This window comes from Kogia breviceps, chromosome 16 (genome assembly GCF_026419965.1).
Source record: "Kogia breviceps isolate mKogBre1 chromosome 16, mKogBre1 haplotype 1, whole genome shotgun sequence".
NCBI lineage: Eukaryota > Metazoa > Chordata > Mammalia > Artiodactyla > Physeteridae > Kogia > Kogia breviceps.
This window is the reverse complement of record NC_081325.1, coordinates 78960233-78982676: the sequence shown is the minus strand read 5'-3', so window position 1 is coordinate 78982676 and position 22444 is coordinate 78960233. Positions and strand designations below refer to the sequence as shown.

Sequence of the window (22444 nt, the reverse complement as noted above, 5' to 3'; positions counted from 1 at the left end):
GTGGCAGCGTCACCGTCACCGGAGATGCTGAGACCCTCAGGGCCCATTCGGCTGCAGGAGGGCTGCAGCTTCACCTGTGGTCCCTCATCGCCGAGCAAAGGCTTTCATCTTCCTCCAGCCTGTGGGTGGTTAGGGTAAAGCTTATTTTTGCCTTGTTGGAGCCCAAGGTCCAATTAGTGATGATGTACTCTTATTCCAGACCTTTTCAAGTTTGAAGTAAGAACCTCAGGCCCACATGAGCCAGAGCCTTCGGTCTGTTGACAGTTCAGAGCATCTAAATTCCTCCTTTCTTGTAGGGAAAACGACATCTCAGCAACAAGAATCTATTTCTACAATGCGTAAGAGAATTCTGAACATCCTGCTGTTTATTTCTGGAGATGTCCCAGCACTGATACAACCACCAGCCACCCCACACACACCGCCTTTCTGTTAAGGTGAATCTAGTGACTCAGCGCTGGTCACCGCCAGCCGCAGGCCAACCTCATGAACAAGCTTCAGGCTCCTGCGTGTCCTGCATTCGTTTGGAACCACCCGGTGGCCGCTTCTGCAAGCACTGCTGGGGTCTCCCACCCCCAACGCCAGCCCCTTCCCGGAGAATCAGGGATTCACCCACATGTGGCCAAACAGCAGAAGCACAGCATCTCCTTCCGTTTGCTCTGACGTGAGAGGACGGTGACTCAGCCACCTGATGGGGCCGCCCTCGCTCCTGAGGCAGAGGAGGGTGGCCCCACAGACGGGTGCGCGCGCAGCACGCGTCCACGTCCAGCAGGTTCAAGAGCAGACCCCATCCGGGCGCAGGAAGCATCAGAACCCTGGCTCCCCGGCGGGCAGTAAGTAGGGAGTCATTGTAAAGGGGGTGAAGGTGACATAGGGCGCTCAGTGTATCAACACCTTATAATCCATTACGTGTAAGTTTTACCTCCCACATCCCCGCGCGCGTCAGGACGGACGTCCAGGGGTGGGACTGTGGCGGGGTTTCACCAAACCGCCAGCAGGACCCGGCTGAGGTCTCCGGACGCTCTCCTCTGGCGTTGGCTTCTCTCATCCAAAACTGGCTTCTGCTTAAAGCTCTGAATTGTCAGAGTTATTCTTGGGGCGATTTCCCTCCTCACAGCTTTCCTCCTCCTCCTCTGAGCTTTACTTAGCCCCAGCTTTTAATAATTGAAATGTCTGACAACCTCAAAAATAACTCTTCCAGGCCAATAAGTTTCTAACCCTTTCCGTGTTGTCGTTTGCCTGTTTGAAGACAATCTCTGGGTGGCGAGGACCCCGCAGGCCACACTGGGGTGGGCCGTCTGGCTTTGTCCCAGCAGACAGGCCCCAGCAGCCTGGAACCCCCAGCTCCACTGAACCGACAGGCTCACCTCCCGCACAGCAGAGACGCACTAGTGTCATCTTTGCGGGTCCTTCGCCGAGTGGACAGAGATGGATTCGCATCACAGCCCGGCCATTCCCGCCTCAACCGCGTCGGGACCCATGCGGGCGCTGGGGGCTGGCGGCTCCCCGTGCGGCGGGCAGTGGGTCCTTCACTATGACCCCCTGCACCTCCCAGTTAACTACATGCTCTGCGCGCGGGTCAGGAACCCCAGTCGGCCAGCTGCCCGCAGGCGTGGACGTGACGTCCTACTTCCCTGCCGACAGCCCCGTGGGTGTGACGGCCGGTGTGAGGGGCAGCCTTCCCTCCCGGCCCAGCTGCCAAACGGGCCGCTTTCACTCCTTCTCACCTCTCAGCAAAGCATACTTTTCCCACCACAAAAGTGTGGCGTAAAGGGAAGGAACTCCATCTCTCCAGCCAACTCCATCTCTCCTCTCTCTGAAGCAGAAATCTTCCTATTTCCTCCACCTCTTCCCATCTGAACCCAACTGGTGCACCCCAAACAGCAACACGTGATTCCAAAAATAACAACAGACTCTCGTCAGTGTGGCCTGAAGCTAAATTTCGTGTCGGTTCAGCTGCCTTAGATCATCCAAGGGAGTTGAGCTGTCTTGGTGCCGCCAGGACACTCCTATAAGAGCAGTGACTCCTACAAGGCAGCTCTAGACCCAAAACCAAAGACTCTGTGCTGCCGGCGGCTCCTCTAAATCACAGTCACCTGGGAGACATGGGTCCCAAGGGCCCTCGGAGCTCTGACATCAGGTGGGGGTTTTTAGCCAGAAACGGGGAGGAGGATGGGCCCTGGAGCCTGCAAACCTGGTTGGACTCCGGCTTTACAAAGTTTAGCCCTGCAGCCTTGAGTAACTTACTTAACTTGATCTCCGACGCTGCATCTGTGACATAAGTATAGCTACACTTACAAATAACGGTCAACACTGAAGAGTCAAAATAAAATATTTAAGTGATAAGTTATCCAATAAATATTAAGACAACCAACTATCCACTTGGGTAAAACAAAATTCCTAGTCTTTATTCTTCATCCCATGTATTAAAATACATTTCAGATGAAGCAAGTATTTAAATTTGAAAGAAAAAAGGAAGAAAGAAAGAAAGAAAGAGGGAGGGAGGGAAGGAAGGAAGCAGGCAGGCAGGAAGGATGGAAGGAAGAAAAGCAACAGAGGAAAACAAGATTTTTCTGTTGTTACATATTTTTACAATTTTACAATCTTGAAATGAAAAAGACTGCTCTAAGGAAAATCTGGTCACCTTTCTGGATGCAAAATCCAGAGGACTGAGAAAAAGACTGATAAAATTAACAGTATAATGCTTTTTAAACTCTATTTGTCAGATGATATCCTTATAGCCCAACAATAATTATTTGCATTTGGTATTGTACGTAGGAACAGAACATTCTCCTGCACAAATGGCTTTTTGAAATCAACATAATATATAAAGAAAAACTGAGGAAAGTTTTCTGTGCACTTGACAAAGCGGTAATTTCCATAACATACAAAAGATACAGGAAAGGGCAGGCTCCCCTTCATGGCAATAGCTCCCCACGAACCGGTCTTTCCAAAGCGAACAAGTATAAATTCTGAACACAATATAAAAAACTACTATTTGAAGGTACCAGAGTGTGACTAAAAGCAGGGAAAGGCTGGGATCTTTGTGATGATGGAGGTTCTGTATTCTGGCTGTGCTGATCTCTGTATCCTAGCTGCGACATTGCTCCATAGTTTTACTATTGGAGGGAAACTGGGTAAAGGGTACAGGAATCTCTCTACTTTACTTTTTACAACTGAGTGTGAATCTTCAATTATCTCAAAACAAAAAAAAAAATTTAATTAAAAATAAATTTTTGTCATGTACAGGATTACAGAATAAAAGCTTAATTCATATGATCATCTCAACATATGTATAGAAAGCATTGACAAAATTCAACAAATATTCATGATTTTTTAAAAACCCCAGCAAACTAGATGAACCCAAACTAGAAAAACACAGCAAGATAGAGCATAATTTCCTCAGTCTGATTAAGGGCATTAAAAAAAAAATCTACAGTTAATATAATGATTAATAGTGAAATAGCAAACAGTTTTCTCTTAAGATGGAAAACAAAGTAAGAATGACTGCCCCCACCATTTCCCAGCATGTAGTGGAGGTAGTACCCAGTGCAATATGACAAGAAAGATAATAAACATATCACCTCACAATAAAGGCTAATGGTCTGTTTATCTCAGCTCCTTAAGCTGACACATCATATCCAGCTGTCACTAAAAGTCACAAGGCAGATAAGAGGCAAAAAAACCCCTGTCTGAACAGATAAACAAGCATCAGAACCAACTCAAATATGTCTGAGAGTTTGGAATTATCAGGCCAGGAATTTTAAATAACTACAGTTAATAAGTTAAAGGCTCTAATGGAGAAAATGGACAAAATGCAACAATGGAGGGCTAGTGTACCAGAGAGATGGAAATTCTAAAAGAATAAAAAGGAAATGCAAGAAATAAAAACTACTATAACAGAAATAAAGAATACCTTGATGGGTTCATTAGTTGATGGATGAGGGAAGACTCAATGAGTTTGAAGATACGTCCCAAATATTTGGAGATTAACTAGCACACTTCTAAATAACACATGGGTAAAAGAAGAAGCCTACAGAGAAATTTTAAAGTATTTTGAACTAAATGAAAATGAAAATACAACTTATCAAAATTTGTGGGAGGCAGTGAAAACAGTGCTTAAAGGGAAATTCACAGCAGTGAGTGTACATATGAGAAAAGAGATCTAAAATCAATGGTCTAAACTTTCACCTTATGAAACTAGAAAAAGATGAGCAAATTAAATTCAGAGTAAGAAGGAGAAAGTAATAAATTAATGGAATGTAAAACAGGAAACAATAGAGAAAATCAATAAAACCCAAAGCTAATTATTTTAAAAGATTAATAAAATTGATAAATCTCTAGCTAAGCCAACCAAGGGGAAAAAAACAGAGAGAAAAGACACAAATTACTAGCATCAGAAAGGAAAGAGGGTCATTAGCACAGCTCCCATCCATTTGATAACCTGGATGAAATGCACTAATTCTTTGAAAGACACAGTCTACCAAAACACACACAAGGAGAAATAATAGATCATCTGAATAGGCCCATATCTATTAAAGAAATTGAGTCAATAATTAATAATCTTCCAAAAGAGAAAGCACCAGACTCAGATACATTCATGGTGAGTTCTAAGAATCACTTAAGGAAGAAATCATACCTATTTGCTACAATCTATTACAGAAAATGTATGCAGACGGAATACTTTCTAACTTGTTCTATATGGCTAATATTACCCTAACATAAAATCCAGATGAAGACATCACAAAAGAGGAAAAACTAAATACTACAATCGCTCATGAACCTAGATGCAAAAATCCTCAACAAAATATTGGCAAATCAAACCAACAATGTATAAAAAGAATTATATACCATAACCAAGCAGGATTTATCCCAGGCATGCAAGGTGTTGTTCAACATTTGAAACTTAATTAATGTAATTGTCACATCAACAGACTAAAGAGAAAAAGTCATATAATCATATCAGTAGATGCAGAAAGAGCACAATATAAAAATTCAACACCTATTCATAATTAAAACTCTCAGCAAACTAGAAATAGAGGGGAACTTCCTCAACTTGATAAAGAACATCTACAAAAACCCACAGTTAACATCATACTTCATCATGAGAAACTAGAATCTTTCCTCCTAAAACCAGGAAAAAGGCAAGTGTGTCCTCTCTCACCACTCTTATTTAACATTGTATTGGAAGTCCTAGCTAATGCAACAAGACAGAAAAGGAAATAAAAATTATACAAACTGGGAAGATATAAAACTATCCTTTTTTGCAGATGACATGATTGTCTATGTAGAAAATCCCAAAGAATCAACAACATCAAATCCTGGGACTGATAATTTACCTTAGCAAGGCTGCAGAGTACAAGGTATGTTAACAAAATGTCCATTGTTTCCTATATACCATCAATGAACAATTGAAATTTGAAACTTAAAACACACTACTTGGGACTTCCCTGGTGACACAGTGGTTAAGAATCTGCCTGCCAGTACAGGGGACACAGGTTCGGTCCCTGCTCCAGGAAGATCCCACATGCCACAGAGCAACTAAGCCTGCGTGCCACAATTACCGAGCCTGTGATCTAGAGCCCATGAGCCACAACTACTGAGCCCGCGTGCCACAACTACTGAATGAAGCCCACGTGCCTAGAGCCCATGCTCCACAACGAGAGAAGCCACCGCATTGAGAAGCCCACACACCAGAATGAAGAGCAGCCCCGGCTCGCTGCAGCTAGAGAAAGCCCGCACACAGCAGAAAAGACCCGATGCAGCCAAAAATGAAATTAATTAATTAATTAAAAAAAAAAAACCAAACTACTTACATTAGCACCAATGAAAGGGAGACATATGTAGGTACAGTCTAACAAAATATAAAGACGTAAACAAAATATATAGTTGTATAACATTTATATGAGGAAAACTACAAAGCTCTGTTGAAAGAAATTGAATTTTCTTTCAAAAATTGACTGAAAAAGAAATCAATCTTTCAAAAAGTGAAGAACTCTTTAGGTGCTGTTATGAAGAGATGTCGTACTGAACAATGTGTTCAGTAAGCTGCATTTAATGTAAGAGAGGTGGAAACTAATATGTATTCACATCTGTCTGCATAAAAGAATTTGGAAAGATCCTTGCTGATAATAAAAGTGGTTGGAAGGTAACAGAGCAGACGGGACCAAAAGTGGAGGTTTTATGTTGTCTTAGTTTTTGAACCCTGAACCACGTGAGCATATTACCAACTCAAAGGTAAAAATAGTTGTGTCAGTAATAATAATAAATAATAAACACTGGCGGTAGACAAGACAGATAGTGAGGGGGGCGGAAGGCGAACATGGCCTCCCCGGAGCCAGGAGAACGCGGCTGGACGCTCTTCCTCCATCTTCTTTCCCCCCACGATGTAAAAGGATTCGTTGAGCAGAGCTCCCCGCGTGCCAACCTGGCCCTCTGGTTCGCGGCCGGCAGCAAGCTTGTCCTGCCGACACTCCCCTTGTCCTCCGCTGAAGCCCTCAGGCCCAGGAGACCATCGTCCACTGCTGCCTTTACTTCAGCCACATGAGAGGAGCGTCCTCGGGCCGCGGCTGGGGGTCTGCTAATCACCAGTGCGAGCGGCTCAGACTCAGGACCTCGGGGGCCTCGTTTGGGGCGAGTCCCTTTGGAGATGCCTGTGGCCTGTCTTAGTCTGTCTGGGCTGCTGTCGCCGAACACCACGGACTGGGTGGCTTACAGACAAGACATTTATTTCTCACCGTCCTGGGGGCTGGAAGCCTGAGGTCAGCACAACCTGCCGAGACTGAACCAGGAAGAAATAGAAAATATGAACAGACCAATCACAAGCACTGAAATTGAAACTGTGATTAAAAATCTTCCAACAAACCAAAGCCCAGGACCAGATGGCTTCACAGGCGAATTCTATCAAACATTTAGAGAAGAGATAACACTTATCCTTCTCAAACTCTTCCAAAATATAGCAGAGGGTGGAACACTCCCAAACTCATTCTACGAGGCCACCATCACCCTGATACCAAAACCAGACAAAGAGGTCACAAAGAAAGAAAACTACAGGCCAATATCGCTGATGAACATAGGTGCAAAAATCCTCAACAAAATACTAGCAAACAGAATCTAACAGCACATTAAAAGGATCATACACCATGATCAAGTGGGGTTTATTCCAGGAATGCAAGGATTCTTCAATATACACAAATCAATCAGCGTGATATGTCATATTAACAAATTGAAGGAGAAAAACCATATGATCATCTCAATAGATGCAGAGAAAGCTTTTGACAAAATTCAACACCCACTTATGACAAAAACCCTGCAGAAAGTAGGCATAGAGGGAACTTTCCTCAACATATTAAAGGCCATATATGACAAACCCACAGCCAACATCATCCTCAATTGTGAAAAACTGAAACCATTTCCACTAAGATCAGGAACAAGGCAAGGTTGCCCACTCTCACCACTCTTATTCAACATAGTTTTGGAAGTTCTAGCCACAGCAATCAGAGAAGAAAAAGAAATAAAAGGAATCCAAATCGGAAAAGAAGAAGTAAAGCTGTCACCGTTTGCAGATGACGTGATACTCTACATAGAGGATCCTAAAGATGCTACCAGAAAAGTACTAGAGCTAATCAATGAATTTGGTAAAGTAGCAGGATACAAAATTAATGCACAGAAATCTCTGGCATTCCTATACACTAATGATGAAAAATCTGAAAGTGAAATTAAGAAAACACTCCCATTTACCACTGCAACAAAAAGAATAAAATATCTAGGAATAAACCTACCTAAGGAGACAAAAGACCTGTATGCAGAAAATTATAAGACACTGATGAAAGAAATTAAAGATGATACCAATAGATGGAGAGATATACCATGTTCTTGGATTGGAAGAATCAACATTGTGAAAATGACTCTACTACCCACAGCAATCTACAGATTCAATGCAATTCCTATCAAACTACCACTGGCATTTTTCACAGAACTAAAACAAAAAATTTCACAATTTGTATGGAAACACAAAATACCCCAAATAGCCAAAGCAATCTTGAGAAAGAAAAATGGAGCTGGAGGAATCAGGCTCCCTGACTTCAGACTATACTACAAACCTACAGTAATCAAGACAGTATGGTACTGGCACAAAAACAGAAATATAGATCAATGGAACAGAATAGAAAGCCTGGAGATAAACCCACACACATATGGTCACCTTATCTTTGATAAAGGAGGCAAGAATATACAGTGGAGAAAAGACAGCCTCTTCAACAAGTGGTGCTGGGAAAACTGGACAGGTACATGTAAAAGTATGAAATTAGAACACTCCCTAACACCATACACAAAAATAAAATGGATTAAAGACTTAAATGTAAAGCCAGACACTATCAAACTCTTCGAGGAAAACATAGGCAGAACACTCTATGACATAAATGACAGCAAGATCCTTTTTGACCCACCTCCTAGAGAAATGGAAATAAAAACAAAAATAAACAAGTGGGACCTAATGAAACTTAAAAGATTTTGCACAGCAAAGGAAACCATAAACAAGACCAAAAGACAACCCTCAGAATGGGAGAAAATATTTGCAAATGAAGCAACTGACAAAGGATTAATCTCCAAGATTTACAAGCAGCTCATGCAGCTCAATAACAAAAAAACAAACAACCCAATCCAAAAATGGGCAGAAGATCTAAACAGACATTTCTCCAAAGAAGATATACAGATTGCCAACAAACACATGAAAGAATACTCAACATCATTAATCATTAGAGAAATGCGAATCAAAACTACAATGAGATATCATGTCACACCGGTCAGAATGGCCATCATCAAAAAAATCTAGAAACAATAAATGCTGGAGAGGGTGTGGAGGAAAGGGAACACTCTTGCACTGTTGGTGGGAATGTACTTTGATACAGCTACTATAGAGAATAGTATAGAGGTTCCTTAAAAAACTAAAAATAGAACTACCATATGACCCAGCAATTCCACTACTGGGCATATACCCTGAGAAAACCATAATTCAAAAAGAGTCATGTACCAAAATGTTCATTGCAGCTCTATTTACAATAGCCAGGACATGGAAGCAACCTAAGTGTCCATCACCAGATGAATGGATAAAGAAGATGTGTCACATGTATACAATGGAATATTACTCAGCCATAAAAAGAAACGAAATTGAGATATTTGTAGTGAGGTGGATGGACCTAGAGTCTGTCATACAGAGTGAAGTAAGTCAGAAAGAGAAAAACAAATACCGTATGCTAACACATATATATGGAATCTAAGAGAAAGAAAAAAAAAGTCACGAAGAACCTAGGAGTAAGACGGGAATAAAGACACAGACCTACTAGAGCATGGATGGACTTGAGGATATGGGGAGGGGGAAGGGTTAGCTGTGATGAAGTGAGAGAGTGGCATGGACATGTATACACTACCGAATGTAAAATAGCTAGTGGGAAGCAGCCGCATAGCACAGGGAGATCAGCACAGGGAGATCAGCTGGGTGCTTTGTGACCACCTAGAGGGGTGGGATAGGGAGGGTGGGAGGGAGGGAGACGCAAGAGGGAAGAGATATGGGAACATATGTATATGTATAACTGATTCCCTTTGTTGTAAAGCAGGAACTAACACACCATTGTAAAGCAATTATACTCCAATAAAGATGTTACAAAAAAATCAATGAAAGAATGTGAGAAGTGGGGGGAAGGGGGGAACGGGGCTGGGGAGGTGCCGGGCTGGAGGAGGAGGAGGAGGGGCAGCGCGGTGCGCAGCTGACGGTGAGACTCTTTCACACGTGTCCCCCACCCTCGGGGAGCGGTGATGGCAGCCGCGCTGTGACCCTGAGCCCCGAAGTCCCCCCACCCTGGGCGGCTTCCCCGGGCCGAGACCTGAGGAACTGCAGCAAATCGCCGTTTCTGGAGAGACAGACCACAGACGCCGAGGCAGCCCCAGAGCCCACATGTCTGTGTCTAAAAAGCTGCTTCTCACAGGGACTTGTAGGGTTCATTACCCTAGATCTTATCTCCGGCTGGTGACGCAGTTGTCTATCTGGACGCTCATCTGGCACAGAAAACCAGCAAAGCCGTCTGACGGGAGGAAGGTCTGGGAGGGCCCCGAACCCGCGGGCACCTCGGGGACGTGTCTCTGCTCGCGTAGTGCAAAGCTGTACAGGGTTCGTGTGGTTGAGGGATCGCGTCTCCAGGGACGCTCACACTGACCCCCAGGACACGGGGATGTGTCCCCTCGTGGCAGCGGGGACTCTGCAGACGAGCAAAGAGGATTTTGAGATGGGTGATGGTCCTGATCGCCTGTCCTGATATAAGGGAAGGAAGGACGCAGGAGGGTCCGAGTCAGAGAGACCCCGCGGGGGGGGCGGGGGGGCTGCAGGCGGGGAAGGAGCCCGGACGGATGCGCCGGGGACACCTTTACCTACGGTAGACTCGGAGCTCCAGAGACGCAGGAAGTACCCCAGCCGGGAAAGGCTAGTCCATCCTGGACGAGGTCTGCGTGCCGGGCCGGGGCTGGGGCGGGGAGGGGGGGGGCACTCAGCGCCCGGAGTGGAGGTCCCAGCCGGGCACACACTTTCAGACCTTGCTGTGCGCTTCCTTCTTGCCGGCCCGAGACGCTCGCTCGCTCGAGCAGGCTGGGCCGAGGGGCCCGGCGGCGCGGGGGAGGGGCGTGTTGGTGTTCACGCATTCCCTGGGGAAGGAGGGCCTCTGGGCGGCCAGCGCCCATCGGAACACTTCACATGCCTGTGGCTCCATCAAGTCGGAATTCCAGCAGAGCGGTCACCACCCCCTGGGGCTCTCAGCCCACCTCTCCCCCTGGCCTCTCCCCCTCTCCACTCCCCACCTCAACTCCTGGGGGCACAGACCCCTCCGGGCACGCACTTGGAGGGTGAACTAGCCCCTGGGGGTTTGGGGCTGCCCTTGGGCGCCTGTACTCCAGCCCCACGTAGCAGGATCGCGCCACCGGTGTCTGTGAGCCTGGCCCGGAGACCGGAGCATGACAAAACCAGCTGCTTTAAATGGGGAGAAGCCACCAGGGAAATCTGAACACCGATATCTGATGATTTTAAGGAATCGCTGTCAATTATTTTCGTTGTAAATATGGAATTGTGGTTTCATGAGGATTTTTTTAGTTCTTATCTAACTTTTAGAAATACTTTCTGAAATATTTATGGATAAAATAATATGACGTCTGGGACTGGCTTAAAATAGCCCCATGAGGAAATGGGTGGGGTGCAGACAAAACAAGGCCAGCCGCAGGCTGGATCCTTGGGGTGGCGGCGGGCCGGGGCTGGATGTGCCCTGTCCCCGAGGAGCGTGAGAAACGTCCACGACGGGCGTGAACTGCTCCGCGCCTTACCTTCCCCCGCAGGGCCCTCTCTGACCCCTGGGCCAAGAGGTTGGGCTCGGTGCACACCCTCCACCAAGTGGAGAACAAGGGGACCCACGGGGCAGCTCACTTGCCATGATCTGCTGTCGACCCCTCGGGCCTCATGGACACACGTGTCAGGGATCTTCTCCACGACCGTCCCAGCCCTGCCTTCATTTCCTTCGCTTTCCTTCTCCAGGACTGCCTTCCCGCTGGGAAGTTTAGGAGCAAGTAAAGGGGCACAGCGTACCTCAAACGACTCGGAGGGGAAAGGCCAGCCGGTGGAAGGCCTCCATTCGCCTGGCTCACCTGTGGCCCTCCTGTGGCGTCTTCACAACCCAAACCCCGGGCCACGCCAGGGACAGAGGGTCACCTCCACCGACACCGGGCTTTTGCTAAAGCTGGCAGCCGCCACGCTCACTGCCTCCCCGCCTTGTGTAACACAGGAAGCAGCCTGTTTTGATAAGACAGAGCTACAAGCTGGGAAATCAGATAAGCTGGGCTGGACAAAAGCGTTTCCTTTGCCGCATTCCAGGCCCAGGAGCCTGGTCTCCTTTTGGAAAGGTTAGGAGAGCCTAGGGCGACCTCGAAGCGAAGCGTCGGAGGCTGCACCGGTGGCCTGGACCACCGTCAGGAGAAGCAGCCACATGCCAGACAGGCCGAGAGACTTTGCAGCCATTTTCCTGGCTCTAAACACCATTGCAGCGTTTCCTCTCCCAAGTCCCCGAAGTCTCAGCAAAGGTCAAACAGTCCCTTTATCCACTCGCTCCGTTGCCTTTGGTCCAAATCTCAGGAACAGACACCAGAAGCGTCAAGTAGAGACTTAGGTGAGGTAGACACCCTGACTTCTGCAGCCCCAGACGACGGGCATGACCTCAGATAAACACCAACAGCGGCCCCCCTAACAGAGCCTCTGAGCTGTGAGGTCGGCCCAGGGGTGAGGCTGGTGAGAGGCGCAGGGCCTAGGAGACCGGAGGGGCCGTGATCGCCTGAGACGTGGCTGGACGTGGGCCAGGGCTGTTGACGGGGACAGAGGCCACGTGCCCACGTGGGCAGCCTGGGAGCTGCTGAGGTCCCCACCGCCAGGGGGCATGGACCTCGATGTCACCGTGTGGTCTGGCGTTCAGGCTGAGCTGCAGTGGGGAGGCCAACGTGCACAGAGGCCGGCAGGGGACAGGGACCCAAGCCCTCGGCTCCCGCCACCCCGCCACTTCCCGGGGTTCTGGGAGGGCGGTCGAAGGTGTGTGAGGCCTGGGGCCATGCTGAAAACTTGGCCACGTGGCCGGAAGGCGTGGGTGGGGCGCGTGCCCCGAGGAAGGAGAGGCCGAAGGGCACAGAAACCGGGCGTCGTCACGGCGTCAGCTTAAAGCCACTGGGCCAGTGGGCACCGCATTCGAGCAGCACAGCTTCCTGCAGGTGCTTCATTCAGGATCGAGAAAACACCCGGTGTCCTTAGCAGACACCAATTATTATCAGTTACGATGGTGACGATGACTTCTCACTTCCTCCAAACCCCCCCTGGTGCCCCCAGCACCAGGCAGTGCCCAGCGCCAGCCGAGCCACATAGGGGCCTGAGACAAAAGGACAAATGTACACCTCTGGATACATGTGTTTATGGGTGTTTTTAATAGTTTTTCTGGACCATTAAAAGTATTTGAGAAAGATATTGAAAAATTGAAAAGTAGGCACATTAAAACTCACAATGTTATTTTAAATTTCCATATTTTATTTATACCAAAAAGAAGATTTATTATAATTTAATTTTATTGGATTTAATGGAATGGAAATAAAGGCATTGATAATATTCTCAAAACGCACTTCTGAAAAAAAAATTAACCGTTAACTGAAAAAAGGCAAAGCCATGTGTATGGGGACACGTATGGAAATATAAGAAAATACAGTGAACACACACCGGTGTTCACGGCAGCCAAAACGTGGAGACAACCCAGAAGTCTCTCAACTGATGAAGAGACAGACAAATGTGGATATTCTCCAGCCAAAACTACCATGGAAGCTCCAGCACGCGCCGAGGCGGCGTGAACCTTGGAAACGCCAGCTGAGTGTTAAGAGGCCCGTCTCACAAGACACAGGTCGCACGCTCGTGCTATGCGGAAGCTCCAGAGGGGCCAATCCATGGGGACGGAACAAAGGTTGTGGCTAGCAGGGGCTGGGGGAGGGTTTCCTTGTAGTGATGGGATGTCCTAGAACCGCACAGAGGTGCTGGCGGTGCCACGCTGTGAATTCACTACACGCCGCACCGAAATGCCCAAGTTCTTGTGAATTTCACCCCAATGAACGACTCTTTTCCTAAAGGTGTGACACACAGAGAATGAATGAAGTTAACACTGATGGAATGACCTGGATCCGTCAGATAGGACGCGTTTCCCAGCGGTGACGTGGAGATGTCTCTTAACGTGAAAGATGACAGCAGCATCCCCACCTTCCACGGATGGCAGGAAGGGCTGGAGTCACTGAAAGACCGGAGACACACTGAACTCCACAGAACTGGATTCAAACTCAGTTCAGCCACTTCGGCCTCTGACACCACGCAAGATGCTTATTACCCTCTCTGAGCCTCACGCCCCTCGTCTGTACAATGGGAATAAAAGCAAAATAATGTCATGAAAGACCTCAAAATGCAATCGACTCTTAAGAGGTCGCTGTGTCCCACCACCTCCGTCAGTGACACCGCAGTCCGCAGACACCCAGGGGTCGCAGGGTTTCCAGCACCTACACGACGCTTGGTGCTTGGTTAAGTCCTCAAAGATTTTCCTCTGCAAAAGAGTTTTTTTTCTGACTCTACACAGAAATGCATTGACTGGGTTCTTCCATGTGAACGGCAGTGGCAGTAACAACTAGACCACGTCTTCGGCCTGAGTTTCGTCAGAAATGAGAGCAACGGGGCTTCCCTGGCGGCGCAGCCGTTGGGAGTCCGCCTGCCGACGCAGGGGACGCGGGTTCGAGTCCCGGTCCGGGAAGATCCCACGTGCCGCGGAGCGGCTGGGCCCGTGAGCCGTGGCCGCTGCACCTGCGCGTCCAGAGCCTGTGCTCCGCAAAGGGAGGGGCCACAACAGTGAGAGGCCGCAAAAAAAAAAAAAAAAAAAAAAAAAAATTAGAGCAACGTACAGAGCTTGGAGCTCCCCTGCTTTACAAAGACGCACTGGATTGACATGCAGAGTTCTGCAGCCCATCTGTGCCGTTTACCGGTAAAATCCCTCGGCGTCACCGTGGTCCTCGACAAATGGGCAGGAAGCGGGGGTGTCAGCCCCTCGTGGTGAGCTTTCTGGGCGGCGGGAGGGGAGCTGGGCTCGGCCGGGGCCTGGAGGGCCGCTGCCCCTCGGCTGCACCCAGCCGCTGCCGCCCTGCCCCCAAATCGCAGCTGCGCCCACGGCTGCCTGCGTCACACTAGGCGAGCCACACACGCGGCACTGAGCGTAAGGGCAACAGGTCATCTATTTTGTTAAGCCCTGGACATCATTAGCTCCTCCTCAGCCCAGAACACCCCGACCTCTGTCCCCCTTCCCAGCCCACCAGGCCGGCTTCTCCACCTGAGCCCAGCATCTTGCGGATTACAGAGTCGGGCTCCAGGGTGACACGTGAACTCAGACCCTTCCGGGCGAAGGGGCACACAATTTCCTCCCACAAGAAAGGGCAACTTCAGAATCTGTACGTACATTTTAATGACATGTTCTGTAGACGGTATGCAATTACATATATTAGTGACCTTGAAGGACATTCAGCAGCTTTGCATCCACCCCAGCAGCCCTGCGCACACATCCCTCCATGGCTGTGGACACCCAGATCCTTAAAATGCTCTCTGAACCAACTTAACTTTCTGGTTCCCTCGTTAATCAGCTAATAAATGTTTGACACTTGTTCATTCTATATCTGCACGAGAGTCAGGGTTTGAAATTTTAAAAACTACACTTTGTCACACCCACAGACAGAAGGACAGACCGTCACCTAAGGCAGCTCCGGGCTGGAGCCTGAGGAAGACAGTCCACCCGGCTCTGCGGGCCGCAGGAAATGTACCCCAAGGTCATGTGCTGCAGTCTCGGCTGTGCTGAGACGGCCTGACAGGTCTCCCGAGGGCACTGCGACCCTCACCTCTCACCTGGCCTGTCCTTGAAGGCTAAACACCAACTCTGCGTGTGTTAAAATAGCTGGGTCAACTCCACAGGCTCCCGCAGCGGCTGTGAATGTTTTGGATCCTCCCCCAAAGGAATATTTCTACACCTCTTCAAGCTCACGCCGAACCAGGTTTTTTTTCATCAACTAAAGTGAAGCTCATCAGTTCGTTTAAAGGTCAGGGGCTCAGACCAACACTTCTACGAGATGATAATTTGTTTACATTTCACCGGAGTTCATAACCTCAGATTCAGTTTCTGTCGGCGAGTGGGTGGGTTCAAACCTGAGGCCGCGCGCGACTCCGCCGTCCCCACGCCGCCTTCCCCGCCCCGCCGTGTGAGACCAGCCTCAGAAGGCAGATCAGACCAAGATGCTGGCGCGCCAGTCTCACCGCTGCCCTGCAGGGACGCACCAACCCCTGGTCCGCAGAAGGCCCGGCCCGGAGCCCCACGAGAAGAGCAGCTGGGGTGACGCATGCAGGAGGCCCAGGCCCATCTGCCTGGTCCCTGACACGGGTGCCCCCGTCACCAAAGAGGGTGAGCCTCAGGGACTTCGCAGCTGCCTCGGCGTCAGGACTTCCGTCCTTTGTCAGCTGAGCCACAAATGACACGGCAGGCCTCCCAGGCCTGGCAGCCCACCGGGCGCCCGCCCCCTGTCTCAGCGGCCCAGGCCAGGGCACAGCGGGAGCCCCGCTCTCCCTGGAGAGCCTCGGAGGTGACCACCCACCTCCAGCCCCCCCGGGCCCCCTGATGCGCCTGGCTGTGCGCTCATGCACTGCTTTCCCCAGAGAAACCTGAATCTTCTCCGAACGCCTTGTGTGGAATTAAGTGAGCCGTCTCAGCCTTCGGAGACCGCCTGCCAGGCGAGACGGTCCTCGGCATAGCTTTCTAAACGGATAAACTAAGTTACATGACTTTTCAAAGATCCTGATGGCTGTTACAGATAGAAGTCATCCAATAATTCAGCCCAGCAAACAAGCAGCCCCAATCACCTTTGAGACTAGGCCCGTCGGGCCCCAGACATCCGCTCGCGCCGTACGGCACACGCTCGGCCTCCCCGATGCCGGAGAGGCTCCGGGGAAGGTGCTTAGTCCATGTGCAAAGCCTGGTGCCAGCGGGGGGTGCCCGGGCTCACGGCTGGCCCGTCCTCTGTCACCTGCTCAGGACTTCCCTTCCGAGCTGCTATAAAAGCCCCTCTCTTTGCAACAGGGCCTGCCCCCTCGGAGGGGCCGCCGACATTCAGTGTCCGTGGACTTGTTATATCAGTAACACATGCTCGTTGCAAAAGACGGAACAGGTGCAGAGATGCAACAATACAGTAAAAAGGGACCGCCCCCTCCCCCTTCCACAGGTAGCCACTGTCAACAGCGTGTCCCCAGACACCCGTGACAGCCCACGGACCGCGCGGAGGCTGCATCCCGCACAGGCGGGCTCTCCGGCAGCCATGGATCCGTGGGTGCGTCCGGGGATCGGGGCAGGAAGCAGAGGTCCGGCAACCATGCATCTCCCACATTCGAGGGTGCCACCACCTTCAAGTTCCGTTTCCCAGCACTCCGAAAAGTCCTGAAAACTTCCTTATTTCGGCAAAGGGCAACTGAACACATGGTCAGTATCACACTGAAGTACTGGGAACCACAGAAACCAAGTGGGAGACTGAGGGTGACGAGAAACCCCCACACGTAGCGGGAGAGGGTCCCAGGGCACCTTCAGGGCTGTCGACCCAGCGGTGAGGGACGAGGCTTTTTATCCGCAGGCTCTGCTGGGTCCTCCGGGGTGCCAGCGCCCAGCCCTGCTCTCGGCCGCCGCACACCTGCCACCGCTGCCGTGGCTCCTGGGCCCACCGGCCGGCGTCCTGCGGCCCCCTCCTGCCGAGGCCCAGGCCCTCCCCGCCGGGTGCCTCGCACCGGAGCGAAGCCACCGCTGACCCTCCCAGAAGCCAGGCTGACGAGGACCTGGAACATTCCCTTCATGGTTATTTTGCCTCAACTTAAAATCTGCTTGGCGTGTGGTCAAACCTAAAACAAAATTTACTCGGGAGGCTAGGAGATACAAAAGAGACATTTTCTATCAGGCTTTGCAAAAGCCCTATCTTCGTCACAATGATAAAGTTAAAAGTCCACCTGGAGCTTCGTGGGGCAATGAGCAGGGATCTGCCCTGACCCCCGAGCCCCACTTCTCTCGGCACCAGAGGTCGCGTCTGGCACCGGAGGAGGAGGGGCCCCATGAACCGTGAGCCCATCCGAAGGTCGCTGCAGCAACAGGAGACCAAACCCTGCAAACTGAGTCAGGGTTTCAGATCTTTAGAATAGAGTCTAAGCCAACTTACATAGTTTTCTAACAAACGTTTTATCAGCCAGAAGGGAAAAAAATGTTCTGAAGAAAAGCTACTGATCTGGAAATTCTAAAAATGTAAACTTTCCTATCACGGTACGTTTATGTACACCTCCCGTACCAAAGTTCTTCTAGATAACGAGCATCTGTTGCATTTTATCTGCCCAGCAACTTTCCCTTCTCGGAGGGGGCGCTGCCCCGCCGGCAGGGCTGCTGAGCAGGCCACGCAGCCAGGCCAGGTGTGCCCGGGGCCCCAGCGCCCGGGTGTGAGCGCCGCCCACGCCAGGCCGACCGGTGGAGTCATCTGGATGCGGGGACGGCATGAGCCTGGAGCAGCTGTGCCATCCCCGCCGCTGCCGGAGGACATGTTACCTGCGGGAAAGCCAGCGAGTCCCGGAGTCACTGCCGGAGCCCTGAGGTCAGCGCAGGCCCTGACGGACACACCTCTGAAATCCGCAAGGGTCCCCGCGGTTACCCCGGGAGACGGCCCAGGGTTCACGCTGCGTCCCAGATGCGGGTGCAAGGCATCCGTGCTCTAGCCCAGTCACCCCTGTCTCGGCCCCCAGCCCTGCAGATCAGGGGGCTGACCCCGTCCCGGGCACGGGGCCGTCGTGCAAGAGCCCCAGCCTCTGCATGACTCTCAGCCCCACGAGGTCCCTCCTGTGCTAGGCCTGAGTGTGGGGGTGTTTCCGGATGGGACCGATACCTGGTCAGGGGAAGCCCTGCCAGCAACAGACGCGCCCGCCAAAGACAGTGCCGGAAGCCGCAGCCACGCTCCCTCTGTGCCTCGACGGAGTCCCCAGTCACCACCTCATCGTCCCACGCACCAGGAGGCAGGACCTGTGTGCCACTGCGTCACAGATTAGGAACCTGGGCATGGAGAAAGGTGACCGCCAAAGGCCAGGCTCCCTGGGCGCGGGGAACCGCATCTCGGCTCACAGGCCCTTCCCTCCGTGCGCTGCGCTCTGCAACCTCACCGGGCCCAGGGCTGGTGCCCAGGCCTCAGGCTAGGCTGAGGCTCTACGTTTCAGACAAGGAGGGCTTAGCCAGGCTAGGTAGGCAGCCCTGCCTGGAGATGGGTGTTGCGTCTACAGCGAGGCCCCTAGAGCATTCCACAAAACCACTTACACGTGGACATTTGGCACAAAACGCTTGTAAGTCACAGGCCGCCAGGGGGCCCCCAACCGGGCAGAGTAGGGGCAGCGACCACCCTGATCTGCCCTGGGCTGAGGGGGGTCCTGGGACCCAGGGCCAAACTGGGAACGTCCCTAGAAAACCGGGACAAGTTGGTTCCCCCCCCAGGAAGGCGCTGAAGGACTTTTCCACAAAAGAACTTTCACCTCAGTGGGGTCTGACCACCTGGATTCACGGTGGAAAAGCAGAGTGTTCCTCAAACTCTCAGACCCTAACCCACAGCCAGGAACACATTTTACACCATATGATCCAGCGCGTACCCAGAGAATTACAGCGGAAATAAGAACTCCCATCTGATAAAACTCTGCTACCCTCTATCCTGCATCATTAAAAACTGCAAGTCAACAAAATACTAAGTACCTACCAGTGGGTACAAAACATGGTTTGAAAAAAAAAAACAACTTCATTAAAGTATGACTGGAGGCTTCTGCTTCTGGACAAGACAGAGTCACACGGCCCAGATCCAATTTCCTGTCTGATTTACCAGGCCGAGTCTGAAACGACTGAAAAACCAGACAGATCTATGAAATGACAGTATTCCAGACAGTGACGTCAGGCAACAGAGCAGAGCGACCCTGAGGGACAGGACACAGGTGAAGGTGGGCCCTAGCGCTGCCCGGCTCCCACCGGGATCTCTCCCGCCGAGGCTACCTTGGGTGGAGGGGACCCCAGGCTGCTGACTCCCCGGAGAGCGTGAGAGGAGCGTGCTGCCCGGGAAGGGACTTCTGGGATCTGCGCAGGGCCCTCGGCTCTTCAGCTGGGGGATCACAATCCTGGGTGGAGACTCCCGAGGCTGGGAAATGGTTGGAGGGACCGACCCCGCGGTCCCCACGGGCCCGGGAACGGCGACAGTCTCTTCCGCCGGCGCGGAAGCTTACGCTCGTGGGCTTGGGAGAAACTGTCCAAGGACTCTGCCGTGGAGCTTCAGCCCTGAGTTGAAACCATTTTGCTCTGCTTCTGCCCAAGAAGGTTTCAGGCAAACCTCTAGAGATCAAAATAAATATCTGAGATGAAGAATGCCCCGGATGGACGAACGGATATGACACCGCAAAAGAAAGCATAACAACAGAAACTACCAAAATAATACAGAGGGGAAAAAAGATGTCAGGAGCATGTAGTGAGCTGTGGGAAAACCTCAAGTAGCTGTATGCAGGGGCCACTGGAGTTCCCCAAAGAGAGGAAAGGTCTGAGAGACATAAAGCAATATTTGAAAAGAAAATGGCCAATTTCTTTTCCAAATTTGATGAAAACTGTACATTCACAGATCCAAGAAGCTCAATGATCTCCAACAACAGAAGTGCCACTAATTAATTAAAGATCTGGTGTAAATCCCTACTGAAGAATTTTTCACCCCACCCAGATTTCTGAAGCCAGTGCTTCTCCTTAAGAAAGACAAGCAGGGCTTCTCTGGCGGCGCAGCGGTTGAGAGTCCGCCTGCCGATGCAGGGGACGTGGGTTCGTGCCCCGGTCCGGGAAGATCCCACGTGCCGCGGAGCGGCTGGGCCCGTGAGCCGTGGCCGCTGAGCCGGTGCGTCCGGAGCCTGCGCTCCGCAACGGGAAAGACCAACAGCGGTGAGAGGCCCGCGTACCGCAAAAAAAAAAAAAAAAAAAAAAAGGACAAGCACGAAGTTCAATGTGGTCAATATTCCGTGTAAGCATCTCCGTGTTTGCGGTGGCCTTTGAGTCAGTGGGCGTTGGAATCGCCAGCTGACAAGGGAGGCCCGGGCACTAGTTCAGGCACAGGGTGCAGACGACCTAGCTATTAAATTGTTAATTCTCTCTGGAGAGCCTTCTGGAGAACATCCTTTTCCTTGAATTTAACATATTAATGCTCACTACCCACCTTCAAACCTGTGACCTCAAAGCATCTACCAGCAGTGCCGGTTCGTCCTCCCACAAGGGAAGGCGGGAAGCGCAGGTGCGGACTCGGCGCTGAGCCCACCGAGCAAATCGACCGCCCAGGTGGGGGTGGCTGCCCTTTCACCTTGCCCTCGGGGCGCGGTTTCCGGGGCAGGATTCCCCAGCGGGGCGGCGCAGGCCCCCTCCCCGCGGTGCCCGGCTCGTTGTCCGCTTCGGTCCCCCGAGTGGTCCGCTATGTTTTGGTTTTGCTTGTTTGTGTGGGGGGGTGTTTTCTGCCTGTGACTTTGCGAAATATTCCGGGACGAGAGACAGAAAGTCCTGGTCTCCGTGACCTAGCAGGGTGCTGCTTTCAGCTGGAAGATCTACTGGGAACCCTCAACGTTATCACTGTGAAAACAGAGCACGGATGGACATCATTTAATCCGGCTCCCTGGACCCCACGGGCACTCGGTTTGACTTCAGTTCGTCTTTCTTTGGTGGGTTTTAACTCTCGAGAAAATGTGCCCCAGAATGAAGACTCCAAAAAGGACGCAGTAGATTTGGGGTGGGGTCGGGGGGGTGGCGGTGGAAAGAGGTTTGAATCCGGTAAATGGTCAAACTGTACCTGTCAGGTTGCACCCGTGTGACTCCGTCGCGTTTACATCCCGATTACAGACACTTAACCTCCGACTGGGGAGAGGCTCCTGCACGAGGGCGGCGGCGGCGGCGGCAGCGGGGCGGGTCCCCTGGGCGGGTCGCCTCCCTCGTCCCGAGGACCCGCTTCCCCTCCGGGCTTTGATCTTCCCGGAGAAAACCGGCTCGGCCCGGAGGCGGCGGCCTGCGCGCCCCGCCCGCCCCGCGCGGCCCGGAGGCCGGTCCTGCCCGTGCGCCCCGCCCCCCGCCGCCGCCCCCGCCCAGCCCCGCGCGAGCGCCGCGGTGCAGCCGCCGGGATGTGACCTTCAGAGCCGCCCGCACGGGATGACCGGAGCCATCGCCCCGCGGCGCCCGCGCCTCGCCACGGCCCCGCGGGCGCTCTGACCGCGCGCGCCCGGCTGCCGGCCCCGGTCTCAGTCCCGGCCGTCGTCCGCGTCCCCGCCCGCCATGCCGCCCGGGCCCGCCGCCGCCCTGGGCGCTGCGCTGCTGCTGCTGCTGCTGGCCTCCGAGTCCGCGCACAGTGAGTACCGCGCGGGGCCGCGGCGCGGGGGGACCCGTCCCAACACCCCGCCACCCCGGGGCCGAGGGGAGCCCGGTGCCCGCGCCCAGACCCGGCCCCGTGCGCTGCGACCCCGTGCGCCCCGGCCCCGCCGCGCTGACGGCGTGTCCCCGCTCTCTCCCCGCCCCTCCCGCTGCGTCCTGCCCGCGCCCGGGAAGCCGTGATCCTGCGGGCGCGCGAGGCGGCGCAGTTCCTGAGGCCCAGGCAGCGCCGCGCCTACCAGGTCTTCGAGGAGGCCAAGCAGGGCCACCTGGAGAGGGAGTGCATCGAGGAGCTGTGCAGCCAGGAGGAGGCCCGGGAAGTGTTCGAGAACGACCCCGAGACGGTGAGCGCGCGGGGCGGGGAGGTGTGCGCCCGGCTCCTGGGACCGCGA

The 22444-nt window shown here is 52.0% G+C and overlaps 1 protein-coding gene and 1 long non-coding RNA gene across 2 annotated transcripts in view; one reads left to right on the top strand and one right to left on the bottom strand.

The window, feature by feature from the left end:
• Positions 1 to 21688, bottom strand: part of LOC136792842 (uncharacterized) — a 51678-nt gene extending 29990 nt beyond the window's left edge. The window contains exon 1 of the long non-coding RNA XR_010837326.1: positions 21484 to 21688. This is a non-coding gene — a long non-coding RNA (uncharacterized lncRNA). The remainder of the gene's footprint in view (positions 1 to 21483) is intronic.
• A 131-nt stretch (positions 21689 to 21819) lies between these two features.
• Positions 21820 to 22444, top strand: part of GAS6 (growth arrest specific 6) — a 32739-nt gene continuing 32114 nt past the window's right edge. The window contains exons 1-2 of the mRNA XM_059041538.2: positions 21820 to 22032; positions 22230 to 22396. Coding sequence (XP_058897521.1) covers positions 21960 to 22032; positions 22230 to 22396 — 240 coding nt within the window. The 5' untranslated portion in view covers positions 21820 to 21959. The remainder of the gene's footprint in view (positions 22033 to 22229; positions 22397 to 22444) is intronic.